At 32.6% G+C, this 21,425-nt stretch overlaps 4 protein-coding genes across 5 annotated transcripts; 1 reads left to right on the top strand and 3 right to left on the bottom strand.

Annotated features, from left to right (window-relative positions):
* Positions 1-5,713: 5,713 nt before the first annotated feature.
* LOC107953735 (FCS-Like Zinc finger 3) lies at positions 5,714-6,519 on the bottom strand. Of its 2 annotated transcripts, none has more exons than XM_016889130.2 (2): positions 6,187-6,519; positions 5,714-6,094 (listed from the first exon to the last, which is right to left on the bottom strand). In XM_016889130.2, the coding sequence occupies exons 1-2, from the start codon at positions 6,297-6,299 to the stop codon at positions 5,932-5,934; spliced, it is 276 nt and encodes a 91-aa protein (XP_016744619.1). In that variant the 5' UTR covers positions 6,300-6,519; the 3' UTR covers positions 5,714-5,931. The 2 variants fall into 2 exon arrangements, with proteins under 2 accessions (XP_016744619.1, XP_016744626.1); XM_016889137.2 differs by having other exon boundaries at positions 6,193-6,413.
* A 4,151-nt stretch (positions 6,520-10,670) lies between these two features.
* LOC107950810 (FCS-Like Zinc finger 3) lies at positions 10,671-11,559 on the bottom strand. Its single transcript, XM_016885765.2, has 2 exons — positions 11,154-11,559; positions 10,671-11,062 (listed from the first exon to the last, which is right to left on the bottom strand). Exons 1-2 carry the CDS (start codon positions 11,264-11,266, stop codon positions 10,900-10,902), a joined length of 276 nt encoding a protein of 91 aa, XP_016741254.1. The 5' UTR covers positions 11,267-11,559; the 3' UTR covers positions 10,671-10,899.
* Positions 11,560-14,560: 3,001 nt separating this feature from the next.
* LOC107950798 (ATP synthase subunit delta', mitochondrial-like) lies at positions 14,561-17,092 on the bottom strand. The gene is made up of 2 exons (NM_001327581.2): positions 16,722-17,092; positions 14,561-15,073 (listed from the first exon to the last, which is right to left on the bottom strand). Exons 1-2 carry the CDS (start codon positions 16,977-16,979, stop codon positions 14,729-14,731), a joined length of 603 nt encoding a protein of 200 aa, NP_001314510.1. The 5' UTR covers positions 16,980-17,092; the 3' UTR covers positions 14,561-14,728.
* An 858-nt stretch (positions 17,093-17,950) lies between these two features.
* On the top strand, positions 17,951-19,631 carry LOC107950790 (40S ribosomal protein S11). Its single transcript, XM_016885751.2, has 6 exons — positions 17,951-18,056; positions 18,142-18,182; positions 18,265-18,365; positions 18,906-19,050; positions 19,180-19,269; positions 19,357-19,631. The coding sequence occupies exons 1-6, from the start codon at positions 18,045-18,047 to the stop codon at positions 19,445-19,447; spliced, it is 480 nt and encodes a 159-aa protein (XP_016741240.1). The 5' UTR covers positions 17,951-18,044; the 3' UTR covers positions 19,448-19,631.
* The last annotated feature ends 1,794 nt before the right edge of the window (positions 19,632-21,425 follow it).

The following is a 21,425-nucleotide window of genomic DNA, read 5'->3' as shown; positions in this document are numbered from 1 at the left end:
AAAAATATGTATATATTATGGTTTATCACGGCCGTATAACATGACCGTGTGTCGCACACGGCTGAGACACACACCCGTGTCTCTGCCCGTATGGACAAAAATAGGCCATTTGCAAAACCAATTTGCCACCCTTTTATCCTGTTCACCTAGCCATCAAAATGGTATCATTTCAATACCTATATAGGCAACCAAAACATGCCAAATCAATATGCCATAATCATCAAACTCACATAACTCCTAAATGTATTATCTCACCTTTCTATCAACCAAATCATGCTTCTCAAACATACCAATTCTTCATCCACAACTCATACCAAAATATATCATTCCTCAAGTATTAATTCATCAAATAATAACTAACCAAATGAGCAACCACTTAGTCATATCAACAATCATGGCAAACATGCCAAAACACAAGGTAACTTATATACATCACATATATTACTTATCAAACACATAATTTAAGCCAACTTAAGTGGCCATACACATCACCATTTACAAGCCAAATCTCATGGCTAATCATGACTCAAAACATACCAAAATGACACTAGCCTATACATGTCATATACCATATATACAAAGCTTCAAAAGTACCAACGAGTCAATCGATAGTGTGATGATGTTTCCCGATGATCCCCGAGTCTGAGTTAGCTTTGATACTCTATAAAACATAGACAAATAACACACAGTAAGCTTCATAGCTTAGTAAGTTCGTACTAAATAAAATAGACAGTTCATAATATTCAAATCATCAATTAATAAACACTTAATAAGTCTCATATCATCACTCAATTCTAACCCATGACTATTTATCATATATATAAAAATCCATCAAGCTTCATACACATAGTATCAACTACCACATAGGTATCGTACATACATGTACTCTCCCATATTTATTTATTACATTTTCACCTCTTTATTCAATACGTTAATCCATCCTGAAATCTTTCAATACTCAAGGAACTCGCACACTTAGTGTAAAAATGATTAGCAAAAGCTATAACGATATCACACACTTAGTGCCATCACATTAAACCGAAGTTATCCCAGTATCGCACACTCAGTGCCACATATAGCCGAAGCTATTCCAATTCGCACACTAAGTGTTATATATATAGTCGAAGCTATCTCGAAACGCACACTAAGTGCTAAACATAGTCAATTTGTCGTCATACTCATTCGAAACATAATTGTAACAATGTTTATCACGTATGAACTTTCCTCAAACGTAAAAACGACGAAACTAGTCGACTAGTCGAGTACTTTGTTCTTGCCTTGATTTAAGTCTGGGTTCCTCTTATCTTGATCTATATTATAAAAAAATTCAACTCATTTAATCACATAATCTTTCAATTCATTCCACAAACACATATTTGGACATTTTTCACTTTAACCCCTAAAGTTCTACATTTATTCAATTTAGTCCTTATTTCATAAATACACCAAATTCACAATATTCAATAAAACCAGTGCTTAGTAGAATTCTCTATAGGTCCCTAGCAGCCCATATTTTATCATTTATTCACACATTTAACCCCACATTTTCACATTTTCACAAATTAACCCCTTTTATACAATTTCACTAAAAATCACTTCACAAAACATGATAACCTATCAACAAATACTCATTTTCCTTCATCGAACATTCAAGAACTCAAGATCTCATCAATGGCACTTCACAAAATCATCAACAAATTTGAAAATTAAAGCACGAGCTAGCTAAAACACGAAGCAACGATCACAAAAACGTAGGAATCATCAAAAACGGAACAAAAATCACATACCAATTGAGCCTTGCAAGTGACGAACCCTAGCAAGCTTTCAACCTCTCTTATTTTCTTTGATATTCGGTCACCAAAAGAAAGATGGACACAAATTATGAATTTTTGTTTTGTTTATTAACCTTTATTAATCAAATTACAAGTTTAACCTTAATGAGATAACATAGAATTTTATAATACAAGTCCATTAATGTCCATTAACACAACCAATGGTATAATATCATCATAAGGACCTTGCAATTAATAAGCCATGTCAATTAAGCACTTTTATCTTATAGCGTGATACTTTTGCATTTTACGTGATTAAGTCATTTTCTCAAATTAATATTCAAATGCTAAAATTAGCTCATGAAATTTTCACATATATAAAATCAAATATTGTAAACACCAAAAATAATATAAAAATAATTTTACAACCTCGGATTTATAGTCTCAAAACCATTGTTTCGATTTAGCTAAAACCGGGCTGTTACAATAAATCACCTAAAACTAATGATATTTGTTATAAAAATTAATTAGTCTCACTTATGTTATAGCCTCTACTATATGTAAGTGATCTAAATAAAATTTTTTTGACATTAAAAATAAATTTATTGGTTGGTTGTGCATGCGAATGTCTCTATTTTACTAAAGCATTTTGTAACTCGGGTCTGGCAGCCGGACTAGGCGAGGAATATAACAATAATCGTGACAAGTTACTCGTTCGAGCTAAAATTTTAATGACACATCAAATTGCTTGGCCAAACTGAAAATATACATGTCAGATTACTCGTCCAGGCTAAACCTTTAAAAAGACATTAGGTTAATCGTCTGAGCTAAACTTGTGTCGCATGTACCTTTTAGTTTGCAAAAAATGCTAGATCACGGTAATCAATATGTATCAGTGTGCACAAGACTTTTGTTGTGATCAAGTCTATGAGAAGAATTGAGAACAGAAGAAGAGAAAGCAGACCAAATAACTTAACTTATTCCTTTGATAAAAACCCTGAAACAGATAAAATCCACCAAACCCAGCCAAAGGAAGGAGAACCAAATACCAAAAACTGAAAACAACACAATAAACCCAAATTATTGTGATCAAATCTATGAGAAGAACTAAGAATAGAAGAAAAGAAAGCAAACCCAATAACTCATTTAGTCCTTCAATAGAAACCCTAAAACAAACGAAATCCACCAAACCCAGCCAAAGGAAGGCGAACCAAACACTAGAAATCGAAAATTGAGAGGATTGGAAGTGGTAGAAAACCAACTACCAACAAGACCTGTGGAGAAAATGGCGAACAAAGGCGAGATGTGGCTGCATTGAGACAGTTCTTCTTACTCAAACAAAATAGAATCACTAACATCTTTAAAGAAACAGAAGCAACCAAGGAATCTCAATAGGAAACCAAAGGCTTAAATGAGATCCGAAGACAAAATAGAGAAAAATTGGCGAATAAAGACAAATTGTGATGACTTCGGGAAGGTTCTATTCACGAGGGAAAAATGACAATTGACCTACTTTTTCAAAATGTAACAAATAGCATATTCCAAAAAAAAATGGATAATTCTATCGACAAAACAAGTGGAAAGTATTTACGAGGCAAGTTTCATTTAATTCAAAAAAAACCTTCATTTAAGACAATATATTGTTAAACCATGTCCACATTCACTACATTTACCAAATACTGATAAATTAGTGTTTTCTTTTTGTCTTTGTTTCCTTTTCTTGTTTTTCTCATTTGCTTAATAAACTAGACCGATTTTGTTAATCCCAAATTATTGTCAAATTACTTTTAATTCTAGTTTCGAATTTTGATACTCGTCATTTTTTTACTTGTTTTTATTAAACACATAAGATTATTATTAATTCCTGTAAATTCAATTCTACTCACTGTTATATACAAATTTTATATTTTTGAGTCGGAATTTATTTTTATTAAATTCAAACCCACTAGTTAGTATGAATAACTTACTAGTGTCAAAGGAAGTATAACACAATGCCTATAAAACAAAAAAAAAATCTTTACAAAATAAATACAAACAAGTTTCATCTTTGAAACTTTCTGCATCAAAGCCATGTTACTAAAAAAATTCTTAACTACCGCATTTTCAATATGGGTATTGATAATGCACTTAAAAATATCATATGCTAAGCTTTCAATTATGCAATTGATTCTAGGTTATATCAATTTTCTTTAACCATTAGGTGTGGTGTGATGGTTGTTCACATTATCCCTTAACCATGAAGTTGGAGGTTTGATCATTGCCCATGAGAATGGAGCGTATTTAATGGCCAACCGCTTACTTCTTTGGAGAGCACCCATAATAAGGGGATTGATTAGTCATAGTTACCAACGGTGGACACCCTGGTTTCGACTCCTCTCCAGTATTGTTTGAATTGGACTGATTGGTCTAATTGGTTGGATCAAGAAACAGTTAAAGTATCGGTTTAAAGAGTGATAAAATATCAATTAACTTACGAAGTAGTACAAATCGATTGATCTGGATATCAATTAACTTACGAAGTAGTACAAATCGATTGATCTGGATTTTTATTATTATTTAATTAAATTTTTATTTTTATTTTTATTTTTAGTAAATTATTTGCTTTGAACTAGATAGATCGATCAAATTGGATGAATCGAAGATTGATGATATAATAAACTACCGATTTGATTCTTAAAATATAAGTTATCTCTGCTTGAGAGGTTGTGTTCTTTTATGTACTTGAAGATGTTTGCATTAGGAATTGATGTTTTAAAAGGTTTAGGGAAATGGTAAAATTATAAAATGATTTGTGCAAAGTAAAGTAATAAGTATAAGAAATAAGAAAGAAACTAAGGAATTTGTTAGTATTGCTTAAAAAAATACTTTTGGCTTAAAAAATACTTTTAAAAGAAAAATTGTGTTAAACAAGTTATTTTTTACTGAAATTTTAGCTTTTGAAGAGGAGAAGCTAAAATTTTTAGCTTTTTCTCTACTGAAAACACTTTTGATGCTTAATTATTTTTTCACCTCTCCAACAGTATGATACTTTTCTTTTTCTTTCTTGGTGCTAAATTGCAAATGTGTTATAATCATTAATTAAAAATAAAAAAGTATTTTTTAAAATAATACAAATGTATTAGTATCTAATTACAAATATTTAATGGTTATACTTAATTATTTAAAATATAGTTTATATATTTTAATTAAATTTTATAAATAATTAGTATTTATTGCTTAAAAATATTTAAAATTTATATTTCATATATTAAAATATCAACAACAAGTTATAATAAATTATTTTTTATATTCCTACTAAAATATAATAATAGTATTAATTTAAAAATTATTTAAATACATATTTATTACTTAGTAATATCATGTCTAAAATAAACATTTTATTCCTCAAAATTATTTTTTGATAACAATAATAAACATTCAAATTTAAACTAAATTTTTTAAAAACACTTTTTAATAACACCATTAAAAGCAATATTAAAATAGCCTTAGATATATTTCATTTCCATGGAAAAATGGTAAAGCTAAATTATTATATTGTAATTTGTTAAATAATGTTAATATTTGTCAAATAAGCATTGGAAATGGTAATGAAAGCATGGTAAAAAGCCATTAATATAAGGTGAAAAGGGATGATTGAATGGGACAAAACAAGTGAAAAGTAAGTAGGAGGCAGGGTCCATTCAATCCGACCAAAAAGCTTTTGCTCAAGACAATATACCGTTCAACGATTTACACATTCACTGCATTTACCAATTACTGATATATCAGTTTTTTTTCTCATTTGCTTAATAAAACAGACCCATTTTGCTAATCCCAATTTAAATTCTAATATCGTGATGGGCACAAAACTTTGCCGTGTTACGATTTCATTCAAATTTAGTTACACTTTAATATGATTTTCGAGTATCAGATCATTAAAAGCTAGCTTCAATTCAGAGGAATACCGGAAATTATAGATCTCTGAATATTTTTCATTGATGAAAACTGAACAATCTGATACCTCCCCCTTCCTCCCTTATCAACCCTCAACCCCAATAAAAAACGATATTACAAAATTCCATTCAAGGTTTTCTTTTTCCTTATCTTATTTCTCGTTTTCTTTTTGCAAAATTTATGATACCATTATCACCCTACTCAGAAAAAGATAAGCAAATATGTACTACGACACCGTAATAGTTCCCGTCCGAACAGTTTTGTTGGGTGTAGAGGTCTTGGAATCCGATTTCCTATGTGATCTACCAAATTTCAATTTCTTTTCTCTGGCTTCATCCATCTCCATCTGTTCTTGTCTACACTCTGTACTGCAAAACGGTGTATTCCCTCTGCAATTGAAAAAATAGCCATCAGGAAACAAGATTATTTCATACTCAAACACGATCCGAATTTTAAAATCAATACTAAAGAGCAAACAAACCTGTACATGAAAATATCGGAATTATGAAGCGATTCGCCGCAAACGGAGCAGGCATCCAGATAGTGAGCCCCGTACTGATCTGGGCACCCTGAGTAATAATAATATCCCGACATATTAACTGCTTGCTACTTGTTGAATTTCGTAAAGTAGGGCCTGAGCTGAGGGCGGCGCTGGTAGCTGAAAAAGGGTGGAAGAGAATAAAAGAGTGAGTTGATGGGCGTCAAAGCTTGGCAGGTATATATAAAGCAAACGGAGGTGATAGCTTGGATTCTGAGTTGGTGCAATCAGGCAGTACAGGGAGTACAGTAAGGACTATGTAGCCCAAACAAATGGGAGAGGTGTTAGACGTTGATTGGAAAGGTTGTAAAACGGATCAAAGCGGGTTGGTTTTTTTTTTTTTTAAAAAAAGCTTAATTAGGGATACTATTTATAAATATATTAATTAAAGTGTCAGGGTCTGTTGACTCTGCATAAGAATCAAATCAAATTAAAAATAAGGGTGAATGGTTGGATGTGTAAGTGTCTCGTTACCAATTACTTAAATGGGGTTTACGTCACCCATGAATATTATTTTTTTTAAGTATTTTAATCACCAAAAGATTCTCTTCTATATTTACCACCATGTATTTATTACGAATGTTACACTCAAAAATTACTGGACGGCTTGGTTAATGCGGGTTTTCTAGATGGATTATTTCTATTATAAAATATTGATTCGGACGAAAATGAGTTAATGGAAATTTGAATATCCTTTCGTTATCTGTTAGATAATTACTCTTAGCCAACCTCTCACTTATTGATAATAAGTTATATCGCTTCTAATGCACTCATTTTTAGGTATAATAAACTCGTCTTTATTAAATATATAACAGAATAGGATCTCATGGTGCACATCCTTCACGCCCATGAATATTCTTTATAAATTTAGTAGGATTGAGTATTTATCCTTCCACATCACATTTGTAGACAAGAGAATCTCTCCTATAAATACTTTTTTAACAATGATGAATGGACCAGCTCTTGAAAACCTCAAGGTTACTCTAAACAAATTATTTCTCTCGGGTCATCTCTTTAGTTAACCAACCTTCACAAAATCACATTTTTAAACTTGTACAAATTAAAATTTGAACAATAATTGTTCATTTTCACCTAAAGTTACAAATTTATATAGGTATATTTTTAAAAATATATATTTTATGTACCTTTAATTTCAAAGTAATAATATAAGAAAGTTGCAAGTTTATAAAATATATATATATAGTTTACTAAAAATTCAGTTCAAAATGAATTTGAGCAAATGGTTATTCAAGTTAAATGAATTTGGATAATCATATGTCCAGATTCATTTTAAAGGTAAAATATTTTTAATTTTTTTTATTAGGGCTTGTCATGTGTCATGATATGAGGTTATCATATTTCATCCACATCAACAAAATTTAACGGTGATAATCCAAAAATAATAATTCAAGTATCAACTAGGTACCAAGTGAACAAGTTTAGGAGGCAAATATATATTAACTCAAAAATAAAAAAATTAATATTTTCATATGTTAAATAAAAATATAATTTTAAGAAATAATAAATTTATACTTAAATTTCACCAAAATTATTTAAAAAAAATTTGTCTTCAAAGTAGGAGCGTAGCCAGAACATTAATTCAAAAGGGTCAATTTTGAATTATAAATTTTGTAAAGATTAAAATATATTTTTATCATTAATAATTTATAAATTCTTTAAAAAATTTAATAAGACTTAAAAGACAATTTTTCTTTTTATTAGGGTGAAAGTCACTGCTGGCCCGCCTTACATTCGCCCAATGCCCAATTAAAATTCGTTAGATGTATATATAAAAGGCATAACCAAAAAAATTGATCCCATAACACAAGTTTACTTCAAAAGCACACCTATGGCAATCACCGAAGCAGCTCTTCCACAATCCGCCTACAAGGCCCTATCATTTTCAGCCAACCTCGAGAACCTACTTCGATCGACCTCATATTCGCATTCCAAGCCATTATACCCTCATTCTCCAACCATGGAAGATGTGAAATGCCTAAAAATACATGACTTTTAAGTGTCACTGTTCCATGTTCACTCGCTTGCTTCTCATTTTCTTTCATTCACAATTTCATCTCCATTGTATGGTATTGCTACCATAGATGGACTTTGGGTTTTCAACAATCAGCTTGATGATGAAAATCAACCCATAAGAATTTAAACCTTTTATTTTTATAAAAAAAAATGAAATTTTTTTTATGTACATAACTTTTTAAAGAATAAGCACCAAATTCATAAAAAAACTATAAATGTTGATGGCTATAAAGTTATTATTCCTTTTTTCTATAATTGCCATGCCGGCAAAATTGGATGAAAGGTAGATTTTTAAATAAAATCTCTCAAAATTAAAATATAATAATTAGATGTTAAATTTTAAAAGACTATCAATATATATGTTGAGGCAAGTTTTCGAAGTGGCTAATGGAAGATGGAAATGATCATTTTCATCATCATTGTGTGAGACATATAAGTTGTCTTATTTGTTGGCATGTTTGATCAAAATATTTTGATGATTTGTTTATCTCTTTTTGAGGATTTTATGCAGCCAATCTCATGTTTATCACTAGAGAAGAGATTGAATAAAGCAAGATTACTTTTCAAGGATTCTTATGTTATTTACTTACCTTGTACACTGGGATATACAATCCAAGAAGATATAAGTTGACTTTATAATCTTGTGTAGCCTTATATTAAAGATAATTGATTTGATGATATTTGAGCATATCAAGATAGATTAAAGCTTACCTTGTGAAGAAAAAATTATCAATTGTGCTCAAAATATGGAAGTCTTGACCAACTTTGATAGAGGTTTTATTGTTAAGGAAAGTGTTTTTGAAGTGTATGTCAAAAGACCAGTGGAAGTGACCACTTCAATCTAGCACTTCGATGGGCAACATAACTTGTCTTATGTGGAATTGGAAATCTTTTCAACCACGTCACTTGGGCAATGACTTCAATGATTTTGTGAATGTGTGTTGGCTTATATTTGAAGATTCATATTGTGGAGCAACAAATTTTTGAAGATTTGATTGAATAGGATTAACCAATCGAATCCTTTAAAATATGGAGATTAGATTAAGATTACATTGAAGACATATCTCGAAAAATTCTACTTTACATTGCACTTTATCAATATATTGTATTTTCCCTATTTAATAGGGATTGAATTGTTGTTGATCTCTAGTATATTATCAAGTCTTGAACACCCATATATTTGAAAAACTTGTTTAGGTTTATGTACTATATGTTCATTTAGGAATGTACTTTTGAATGGAATTGAAGTGCAAACAGATTGTGCTTACAATCTAAATTCTCAAGAGGAAAGTTTAGAGGTGAGTGTTTCAATTTTTAAGTACAAAGGTGAGGTCTCTATACTAGGGAGTGATAGAGCATAATTTACGCTCTTTTTTTGTGGGTTAAAAGATAGTGGGATTACTTATTGAGTTAGACTCCACAAACGTAAAAAAATTAAACTATGTAAAAAAATTAAACTATATAAATAACTGACTTTAGATTCAACTTAATCAATTCAAGCAATTAACCACTTTAGATTCCAACAATATATAAACCTTTTCTAGCATGTGCATATGGAGTAGTGCAGGGACTATACTAAACACTTGACCCATAATTTCTATTATGTCCCATTAATTAACTTCCTATTTCCAGGTTTTCTTTTAGGACAAAAGCATATATCCATGGAGTATAAATGGGCTATGTTTTGGGCTTATGATGATTAAACAAAGATGAATCGCCACAATTTTTTGGACTCAGAAAGCCAATTATTGATATTAAATAAATAAATAAAACTAATCATTTGAACTCATAATGAACTAGAAGAATGGAACAAAGATGAAGAATGGCTTGCAGCTGTATAATGTATGCCCTCCTCCTCTGTTTGGGAGCCTAGAAAATATTTCCATCTCTCTGCTCGACAAGTTGTGTTTTTCTTGAGTTCTTGACGATATTTAAGTTCGTCTATTGCTATGGAAAAATGAAGCTAATTTATTCCTTTTGTAATTTGCTAAAGAAGAGATGCCTTCGAACTATCATGGAAACTAAACGATTCAATCAGGGAGGGTCCATTCAGTACAGAATAAAACAAAAAGTTCTTTCCAGCTCCAACTCTGGTCCGAAATTTACAGGAAATCGGTAAAATATGATTTTCCCCCTTAAAGCTATTGCCCAACACTCAATATACTGTTCAACCATGTCCACATTCATTGAATTAAGCACATACTGATAAATCGGTTTTTTTTTTTTCCTTCTTGCCCTTATTCCCCTTAAAATATTATATATCCATTTGCTTAATGAAAGGGTCAACATGTTAGAACGAATGGTATGATCTCCCGCAGACAGATTGGTCGGGAAAGACTAAAAGAGGGATCTTTGGAACTTGAATGCTTCAAAAATTTCAAGAATACCAGAAATTATAAATCTTTGCACATTTTCCATTAATGAAAACTGCACATCCGATACCCTCCCCTTATAAACATCCACTCCTCTCAAACATCATACCCAATAATAAAACGAAAATACAAAATTCCATTGAAGGTTTCTTTTTTTTTTCCCATTCTTGTCCCGATCTTGTTTTTTCGTTTTTTTTTTTCAAAATTGATGATGATACAATTATCATTTAAAGAAAAAAAGAAGATGTAATTACGACACCGTAACAATGCCCGTCCGAACAGTTTTGTTGGGTGTAGAGCTCTTTGAATCCGATTTTCTAAGAGATCGGCCAGATTTCAATTTCTTTTCTCTGGCTTCATCGATCTCCATCTGTTCTTGTCTACACTCTTTGCTGCAAAACGGTGTATTCCCTCTGCAATTTAAAAATAATAATAACCATCAGAAAACAAGATTCTTTCATAATCAAATCCGGTTCAAAATACAAAATACAAAATTCAACCAACCTGTACATGAAAATATCGGAATTATGAAGCGATTTGCCGCAAACGGAGCAGGCATCCAGATAATGAGCCTCGTAGTGATCTGGGCACCCTGAGTAATAATAATAACCCGACATATTAGTCGCTTGTTTAGAGTGGCCGGAACTGAAAAAGGTTGGAAGAGAGTGTTGTGAGTTGAGGGAGGAAAAGCAGTTGAGGGTTGGCAGCTATATATAAAGAAAGCGTCAGCTTGTAGCTTAGATTTTGACTCGGTGCAATCAGGTAGTACAGGGACTACTGTAAGACTATGTAGCCCCAAAATGGACAGGTGTGTAAATTTGATTGGTGATGTTGTAAAAGTAAGTGCATTATGATACGCACAAATCCAAGGGCGGTATTGGAAATGAAAAGCGGTATTATAAAAATGCTTGATTATTGATACGCTATCTTTCTTACTTTCTGCCAAAGTTATTTATTTTATATTTTTAATTAATTAAATAAAGTGAGTTGCTTTTTCTCTCTCTGATGATTACGAATAAGAATCAAATTTTATTTTTTTTAATATGCCAGGTGTCTGTTTTTAACTAATTACTGGTTTAGGGTTACCGATGAATATTATTTTAATCTTTTTTCAAGTCACCATTGTGGTTTTGGTTCAATGAACTCAAACTCTGCCGTACGTAGTGTTGGATCTTTGGGTGGAGAGCAAAAACACGTGCCACAATCAAATGAAACTTTGTGGCAAATGATGTCCGTAACTACATTTGTCATTTTACGATATGGTCCATGTTGTGTTTATGCCATGTTTTTTTGGCTTCTAATTTCATTATCAATATTTATGAAAATCGAATTATTAAAAAAACTGATTATAAATCAAAATAAAATGATCAAATTCTCCAATAATTATAAAATAATAATTTTTTTGTGTACATTAATAAGTTATCAACTTACGCCAATAGAAGGGAAAAAAAAAGTTGTGGGCGGTTCCTGAATTCTCCAGAGGAAGGAGGACCAGTTGTTTTTTGGCTGGTTTTTTTTTCCAACTGGGATTGAGAAATTGGTAGGGTCCACAAGTAGAGGAAAACAAAAACCGAACTAGGAGCTGAGTAGACGTAGGCCCCACCGATGGAACACAACCCGACAAAAACATCGAAGAAGGGGGCCCACCTGACTCATCATCTTGCTGGCTTTATTACACCTAAAGGTCCATGCATGCTGCCCGTGAAACCCGGGCAGCGTCCCCCAACGTTCTACCATTCCATTGCCCGTGTACGTTGCGTCCCGATTCGATCGCCAGCGCAGCACCATAGAATTATTTGCCGCATCATACGTGGCGGATGTAGGAAAAATGATACTGATTTATTGTAGCGGTCAGGATTGAGATCAAGGGCTTATGAGTTGGTGGTGGTGGTGCTCACGGTGGAGTCGTCGCCATAGTGGGAATCAATTATTGAGTGGGGGCGGGATGTGGACCGCTTGCACATGCTTGTTCCCCCTACTTTGGAGCTCCACTGTAGTAAATGCTCTTTAAATTGACTAGTTTAAGTATCAGATCCCTTCGAATTTAGGTAATTTCAACTTTTTCTTTTTGGATGATTTCATATCAATTTTGTTTTAGATTTAAGTTATTTTATTTTGTATTAGTTTTAAATTTACGTCACTTTGTTTTCAATTATTTATAGTTTTGAATTTAAATCATTTTTTGATTTTATATTTAAAGTAGACTTTACTTATTAATTATCATTATTGATAAAAACTATCAAAAGTGATTTATAGCACATTCAATCACCGCTCTATCTAAATCTATAAGGACAAATCAGTTGTCCAAGATGACATATGATTCTATCTTCTTCTTCTCCATTCAATTTTACCTTGAGCTGTTTAATTCGTATAAAAGGGGAGGGATTGTTTTTTCGTAGAAATAAGAGTATGTCCAAAAGTAACGTCTAACCTGAGCTTCCAACTATTGTAAGAAAAGCAGTCCAAAAACGCAAAGGAACTAAGCCAATAATTTAAAAGTAGGATAAGAGATTGAATAAACTCAAGCTTTCAAATCAAAACTAACAGGTGGGATTTAAGGATAATGTTTTTCTTTTTCTTTTTTTCAGAAAGAAAAAATGCTTTTTTTCCTTTTTTTTTAATGCGATATTTAATGAAAAAAAAAAGTAAAAATTTATTTCCAAAAGGTAGAGTTTGAATTTCAGTGTATACAGAAAATTGAATTCAATTTAATTTAATTATTTAGTGGACATTATGCAAATGAACAGATAAATTCATCCTGTTGCCTTGCATTCATCACTATCATTGTAATAAGGTTTTGTTTAAATCATAATAAAATATCACTTCGCCAATAAAATCACATTATTTTTTTCATTACATCATGCATCCACTTTTTAAATTTGTGGTAATCAAATTTAACTTTTTGTACCCATGCCAAAATTAACATCTTTATAAAATATTTATTGGGTTCAATTTTATTATTTTTACTATTAATTTATCTACCATGCATAAAATATATAGATTAATTTAGATGGGTAAATTTAGTCGCTTAAAAATTTGAAAATAACCTAATTTAGTTAAACGAATTTAATAATTACCGTGGTCAACAACAAAGTTTACAGACTAAAAAATAAACAAATTAAAGTATAGAGACTGGAATATGGTATTTAAGGGATGTAAAACTTTTTCTTTGAAAAAAAAAACTAATAGTAAGTATAGCTTTAAATTAGAGAAGTTATAGCACTGTATTTAATAATAAAAGTTGACTGTAACGTGATTAATTCCAAAGCTAAACAATTAGCAAAAAATTTCTCACTAAGTATTCTTTCTTAAAAGGAAAAACCCCCCAAGTGCAACAACACAATATAAAAAGCAATCTGACTAGATGCTATGCAAGCTCAGGAATTTGTTTAATCATTTATTGGATTTGGAAGTAAAAAACACCTTTTTCTCGTTTTTCGGAGTGACGATGATTCTTTTCTTTATTTATGAAATATATAAAAGTTGACATGGCAAGTACTCCTTCAAGTTCCAAGCTTTAATTTTAAAGTCATAACTTGGATGATCACCGGACAACAAATAGCCCATAATACATCATCACCTTCGACTCCTTTTGAATCGAGTGGTAAAAAATTTAATGCCTTTAAGCAAGATTCCAAATTTAAGTTTTTTTAATTAAAAAAAAAAACAGTACAGAAAGAGCTTACCCTCCGTCTGACTTGATTCTAGATTTAATCAAAACCCAATGTGGCAAACGGATACCAAAGTGTGTCAGACCAAAAAGAACACACCACCTACATTTTTATAGATGCTAAATATTAGTGCTGAGATCTTATGAAGTGATTTTCTCTGTTATATTAATTCCCTTAGCTTTAATCCCTGGCCGTTGCTGCTTTTATGCTACTACCACTAATACTAGTGTATTTGATTATGTATCAAATCAAAATCTCCGGTTTCCTCTTTATTAATCAAGCAGTATCTCTTTAAATATTCAGAACAAATAGAACCACCGTATTCAGAATAACATCAGCTTCCATGAGATAAACCTAAAAGAGAAGGGGACAAATGGACTAACCAATGAACATAATGGCAAACAACGGTTAGCCTGTGAGAGCTGAGTTAAGTGCGCTATGAACATCAATCCCAATCTGTGCTTCAGCTTTCTCCAATTCAGTTGTGGCTGAGCTCAGCTTTTGGGTGAAATCTGCAAGCCCTTTCTGGACAAGATTTGCATCGATCTGATCGAGTGGCACTGCCTCGACAGCAATTATATCTGCAAATGAGTTGGCATGGATAAAAACAAAACCGCTGCTGACAAAATACTTTGTAGTTTCACTTCCTTCATGCACTGACAGCACACCAGGCTTCAATTCTGCAATTGTTGCTACATGTCCTGGAAGAACACCCATCTGCCCGGTTGTGGCTGGTACTATAACCATGTCAACCTGGACACAGGGAGTTCAAGATTTAAGAGATTCATCTAAAGAGCAACATATAGTCAATGATTTCAGACATTATTATCATTTTGCCTTCATCCACCTCATTCTTTTTTCTCTTACGCAGTACATCAACACCATGAAAAGTTGCATTACTGTTCCAAATTACACAGGCCTAATATTCATGGAAGAACCTACCATGCCCCTCAGCCAAACCCACACTGAAAACAAACAAGAAAAACATAAAAAACACACATGCATTCCTCTTTTTCATTGTTTCATTTATTATCAATCAGAATGGCTTCTAGGGCAGGGACAGTTCAATATTGTAGCTTTACTTCATTATGTTTACCATTGCTCAAACTTAGCAAAAGAGCAAGAAAAACAACAGTGAACTTAGGTTGAGTCATCCAAATTGAATGGAAGTGCCATATAAGGTCAGATTTAGTTGAAAATTGAGGAAATTCCCTTAATGGTCTTGGTGTTGGAATTTTCTAAGAGGAAATATAGATGGAAATGGAAGAAGAATGTTTAAAATACAGTATCTTTCAATCACAGCAAGGATTTAAAAACTTGATCAAATATCAGCATGGTCACCATTCTTGATGGAACATAAATAAGTGACAGATTCACTATTGGTTTGGCTGTTAGGGTGCAATCTTTTTGAGTTGCACACCTCCACTTTCTCAAAATCAATCTGTAATCATAAGGCTGAAAATAACTATCTTTGTACAACTTATAAGGGGTTCCATTCAATGGCAGAATGTCTTGACAAAACAAAAAAACTAAAATCAGAAATCCGTAACATATTTAGGAATATTAAGGAACTAATATGTTAACAAATAGGCATCATTCTAATAACATTGCACCAAATACTGGATCTTTTTGTTGTTGTTGCCTCAGAATTACTTACAATTATCTGGCTAAAGTAAATCCAGCTTTAAAAAGTCCAAACAAAATACGCTGTTTATACTTAAGGACAAAGTTACGAAATGCAGTTCATAAGTACAAAGCAGATGTCAATCAAAACACAACCCCTCACTCTCTTTGTAACGGCCATTATCAACATTACCACATTTTCTAATAACCATTTTTAATGAAGTTACAACTGAACAAGCATGTTATACGACTTTAACTCCTACATCTAAAAGGGGTAGTTAAAGTGGCTTGGACAACCAAGACTTGACATATACTAAAAACCCATTTAAAAGTTTTTTTTTTTGGGACAAATGGTGCACTGGTGCAAGGTATGAGGCATCCAGAAATGACTTTCTGGAAAGTCTAGCATACATCATCAGCCAAGGGAATGTGAAGAAGACCGTGAAGTTAAAAAGTTGGAGAATAATAAACTCTAAATTGAGAGCAATACTGCAACAACTTTAGGTTCAGAAATATGTAACCAATGTAAGGAATAGAGATGCATTGCATGGTTTCATCATCACTAATATATACCTATAGGAGCTTTATAAGGTAAAATATTCAAAATTGGGTTTATCACCACTGGCATTCTGTTGACCCCAAAAACAAAAAAAAAATAGCCTTAGCCTAGCAGCATTTTCTATGTCCAACCTTACTAACCTTCAGCATTAAAGACAAATTGAAAATGCCCTAACTAGAAATCAGAACGATTAGGGAAATAAAGGAACCGAAATGTTACCTCCTTGGTGGACAACTCAGAAGCATAAGGAAGAACGAAATTGACAGTGAGTTTGGGAGGAATGGAGGAAGGGGTAGGCGGGCGAGGGTGCATGAAAGATAGAGGGGTCTTAGGAGGATCCGTGTTGGGCATGACTTTGTTCCAGGCCTCCATGAAGGTGGCATCGGCAGTGTGAGCGGCGGGCAGATCGGTGGAAAAGGATCGAGCCCTTGCAGCTGCTATGGGTCGGGGCAAGAGCCCCAATGCTCGACGCAGCATTCTGGGAGGGGTCGCTCGGCTCTCGCAAGGTCGGAGACTGGGAGTGTGAGGGTCTTTCACTCTCTTTATTCACTCTTTTCTCTAACACAGTATTGTGATGTGATCTGAAAAATGGAGAGCAGAATCTCAATTCCACTCCGCTCAAATATCCCCCTTTTGGACTTATTGATTCTGGGCTTATAGGAACCCTCAGCCCAAATATTTGGGCTTTATATATTTTATTCCATGGACCGTCACTATTCACTCAAATTTATATATATTTATCCCACGTACTGTTTTTTTTTTTGACATATTAAAAAAAATCAATAAAAGTGTGATCTGTTTCTTTTTTAAATATGTTATAACCAAACATGTAAATCGACAATTACATACGTGTTTAGGACATGTTTTTAATATATTTCACAGATTTAATATGTAAATTTATCGGTAAGTAAATGAAAAAAATTTATTGATATAATACTGATACTTTAAAATTTTTTTAGAAAATTTTAAAGTTTGAGATTAATTTAAATTCTTTATCCTAATTTAAATATGATTAGTGTGAATAATTTGATAATTTTTTTTGGAAATTTAATCCTTGAACTTGACATTTAGGGCCACTTTGATATCAATATCCTCTTGAACTTGGAAAATATAAATAATTTGACGATGTGACATTTTAATACCGTACTATATTATTACTTAAAAAATTTAATAACATTTTTTTTAAAAAAAATTTAAGAGATGACATGGCACAATCTCGTACTGCCACATCATCAATTCTTGAAAAAAATCCAAGTTGGATTGAATTGCAAGACTAAAAAGTTGTATTGGCTCATTAAGAAATAAAGGTGAAGACAAGATTGATGGATTCCTTATAGTTCCCCAAGTGGGCTGAAAATTGGCAACCCACACGATGACTATTTGTAACTCGACCCAATAATAGCCCATAAGCAGAGAACTGAAATTTGCAAATGAAAGCCCATATGCATATATAAAGTGGACGGTTGCGTTGCAGCCTCCTGCCATTAGGGTTTTTGTGCTGTGTCTTTGCAGAGTATCGGGTAGTCCTTTCAATCCTCAGCCATGGCGGAACAGGTCCACATTCCTCTTTCGCTGCCTTTTATCTGTCTCATTTTTATGTTTTGAAACTGCTTTGATCTTTCTTTTTATTGTATATTAGACGGAGAAAGCATTTCTCAAACAACCCAAGGTGTTTTTAAGGTGAACTAGCTTCTTCCATTGTTATATATGTTTTACTTTGTTGCTAATTCATCTTACTCAGACCTTCTAATACCTCTATCAGCTCTAAAAAAAATGGGAAAGGAAAGAGACCTGGAAAGGGCGGGAATCGCTTCTGGAAAAGCATTGGGTTAGGCTTTAAGACACCCAGAGAGGCCATTGAAGGTTTGCTTTGCTTTGCTCTTCCTTATCATTACTATTTTGCCTGCATATTGTTATTTGATTTGGCAATTAGAATATATTCTTCTTAGCCATGCTTCCTTGTGTTCACCACTGAATATGTGTAATGGGAAGTACTTGTTCTCTGCTATATTTTTTATTGTTAAACTAGATAATCTAACTATGTTGTTCTTTTCGGAGATTTCGGGACAACATTCATCACCATTTTACTCTGTTTTCTGCTTGGAACTGTTTTAGGGCATTGATATAGTAAGTTTATTGCACTTCATGTTAGATGCTTTCTTTTGGGGTTTTGTCTGACCGATGTGATTACACTGTGGAGGCCATGTTTTTGGCTAACATGTTTCTGTGATCTTACCTTTACTCAAAACAGTTCATGTCATAGAACCATGGGGCATCCATAATTTTTATGGATGTCTAGCCATTTGTAGATTCATTTTCATCGTACTATTTCATGTCTGCTTCCCCTCACCCTTTCTACAATTGCATTTGTTGACACTTACATTGGATTTCAATGTTGTCCAGGAACATATATTGATAAGAAATGCCCATTTACTGGCACTGTTTCTATTAGAGGCCGTATCCTTGCCGGTACTTGCCATAGTGCAAAAATGGTAAGGACTATTATCGTCCGAAGGAACTACCTTCACTACATCAAGAAATACCAAAGGCAAGATGCCTTTTTTTTTTAATATTTCCATTGATTTGCTAGATATTTTAGTTTTTACAAAAGAATGTTATCCACATATATGAAAAGCCCTCATTGATGTCATTCAATATGGTATCACAATTGTTTCAGATACGAGAAAAGGCACAGCAATATCCCAGCTCATATATCCCCCTGCTTTCGTGTTAAAGAAGGAGATCATGTTATAATCGGGCAATGCAGGTTTGTTGTTTGATTGCATTTTATCCTTTACATATTTACTGCCACAATTGTTCCCCGATCTCAACTTATGAAACAACTTTGTTGCAGGCCTTTGTCGAAGACGGTGAGGTTCAATGTGCTAAAGGTCATTCCGGCGGGGTCTTCCGGTGGTGGGAAGAAAGCTTTTACAGCCATGTGAGAGGTTAGCTTTTGAAATGGCAAAAATTGTAGTGTTGAGGTGTGTGTTTCACTGTATGAACTTTGGTTGGTTTTTGGTTTAATTGTTTTATTTTGATGGAAACCATAGTTTTGTTGTTTTTGAAATCTCCCATTGTTACAATTTAGAGGATCTATTTATGTTGCTGGGTTTTGGATTGTTGGTATTCCATATGATGCCTGTCTTCTCCTTTTGTTGGAAAAAGAGAATCTTTGCCAAGAATTTTTAATTAAAGACCATAATCATATAATATAAATTATAAATATATTTTAATTAATTGAACTGAATGAAATAATCAGCAAAATCAAACTGAAATCTCGGTTGCATAGTGCTTATGATTATACCAAGGTCTCATATTTACAAAAAATGTTAACTGCAGGATGAATAGAGGATGATTAAACCATAAGTAATAAGTATATAAAAGCTCATCGTCCTTTAATAGCAGAAATCCAATCCAAATGGTGAAAAGTGGGAGAATGTAGGAATTAAAGCAATGGGCCTCAACCCCCCTACTAAACCTACCTCTTTACGCTTTCTCCAACCCTCGTTTTTTTCATTTAAAATGACTAGCCTAATTTCTCAGGCGGAATACCTCCTGTGGAAGATGGTGAAATGAGCATATATTATATTATGGGATTCTATATTAAGCTAGCTTGCTGGGATTTGCCCCACCTTTTAAACTAATCCATTATGTCGATGCTGCTCACAAGTCAGAAGCCTAAAAGGATGGCTTATTTTTCACTGTTATGCTTATTTTTCTATCTTATCTAGATTGCTTGACTTGGACTCATGAGTGGATTAGATTATCTAGTATCTAACTACACCCCTTCAAACGCTAACACATGTAAAAGTAAACGTTTTTAGTCATTACCCATTAATTCAAAAACAATTGACTGACTTATTTAGGTAACGTGAACTAAGTTGAGCGATGAAGGATTTGTGTTTAAGTTTATCGTTGACATTGATTCTGGATTCAATCTTTAGACAATTGTTGGGAGTTTTGTCTCCGAGAGCCCTTAATCCATGAAGATATAGAGACAAGAGAGGTGTTAGTATAATGGATAGCATTAATTATCAAATTGAGTGGGGAGCATTATAAATCATTTCCATCAATTGAGATGTTCTCCCTCCATTAGCCCTACGAGAATAATACCTACAATTATTAAAAATTTCTCCCGATAAAGTTTACTTAATAAGAAGGAAGGAATTATAGTTATTTCATTGAGATAGTAAACTTAATGAGGTTGGAAAAGTCATATAAAACGACAAGGAGAACCAAACAATACTGTAATTATCAGGTATTTATGTATTATAAAAAATGACAAGAATTAATAAATGTAAGAAATGGACTCCTTACTTTAGAGGTGTGATTCCACAACCAGAAATTTCCTGGTTTTCTCGGATTGCCTAAAATATTACCAACTTTTACAAAGTATATACAATTACATCGAATCAAAGCGTGAGTGATTGAAATTCACATCCTTTTTCTTGACATTTCTTTCTTGAGTCTCCAAATTATAATATCATATTCAGAGATAATTGTCCCCTCTACTTGATTGTTTTGTTTGGTCCAATGTCTGAATCAACCCACAAATAAATTTGACATTTCATACTATAACCCAAATATATTGGAAAGTATTCAGGACCTTAACAATGTACAATCTTACATCCTGTCTCTAGTGGATTCATATTGAATTTCGATTAAATTTAAAATTGATTTGAATAAACTCTTAAAACCTGAAATTTTATTCGTATTAAAATTAAAAGAAAAGAGGTGTAAATCAACAGAAAAGGGACCAAACAATAAGGATTCCAGGGAGACATTCCATGAGTGCAAAGGAAGCAAAGTAGGGAAAGAATGAGAAGGTTAAAATGAGTTGAAGCTTTTCCGTTTTTAAAACTTTCAACATTGGTGGTCAAATATTAACCATCAAAGCTTTAAATGGGATAGGTTAATATT

Source organism: Gossypium hirsutum, chromosome A08 (genome assembly GCF_007990345.1).
Source record: "Gossypium hirsutum isolate 1008001.06 chromosome A08, Gossypium_hirsutum_v2.1, whole genome shotgun sequence".
NCBI lineage: Eukaryota > Viridiplantae > Streptophyta > Magnoliopsida > Malvales > Malvaceae > Gossypium > Gossypium hirsutum.
Note: the sequence above shows the minus strand (reverse complement) of the source record. Positions and strands in the feature narration are given on the sequence as shown.

What these genes read in the sequence shown, in the direction of transcription:
- LOC107950798 (NM_001327581.2), bottom strand. Translation starts at nt 16,979, where the DNA reads ATGCTGCGTCGAGCATTGGGGCTCTTGCCCCGACCCATAGCAGCTGCA. An exon ending in CTGAGTTGTCCACCAAGGAG is followed by an intron (nt 15,074 to 16,721) that starts GTAACATTTCGG and finishes CCCTGTGTCCAG; the next exon opens with GTTGACATGGTTATAGTACC.
- LOC107950790 (XM_016885751.2), top strand. An exon ending in CAACCCAAGGTGTTTTTAAG is followed by an intron (nt 18,183 to 18,264) that starts GTGAACTAGCTT and finishes TACCTCTATCAG; the next exon opens with CTCTAAAAAAAATGGGAAAG. An exon ending in ACCCAGAGAGGCCATTGAAG is followed by an intron (nt 18,366 to 18,905) that starts GTTTGCTTTGCT and finishes AATGTTGTCCAG; the next exon opens with GAACATATATTGATAAGAAA.
- LOC107950810 (XM_016885765.2), bottom strand. Translation starts at nt 11,266, where the DNA reads ATGTCGGGTTATTATTATTACTCAGGGTGCCCAGATCACTACGAGGCT. An exon ending in TCCGATATTTTCATGTACAG is followed by an intron (nt 11,063 to 11,153) that starts GTTGGTTGAATT and finishes TTTAAATTGCAG; the next exon opens with AGGGAATACACCGTTTTGCA.
- LOC107953735 (XM_016889130.2), bottom strand. Translation starts at nt 6,299, where the DNA reads ATGTCGGGATATTATTATTACTCAGGGTGCCCAGATCAGTACGGGGCT. An exon ending in TCCGATATTTTCATGTACAG is followed by an intron (nt 6,095 to 6,186) that starts GTTTGTTTGCTC and finishes TTTCAATTGCAG; the next exon opens with AGGGAATACACCGTTTTGCA.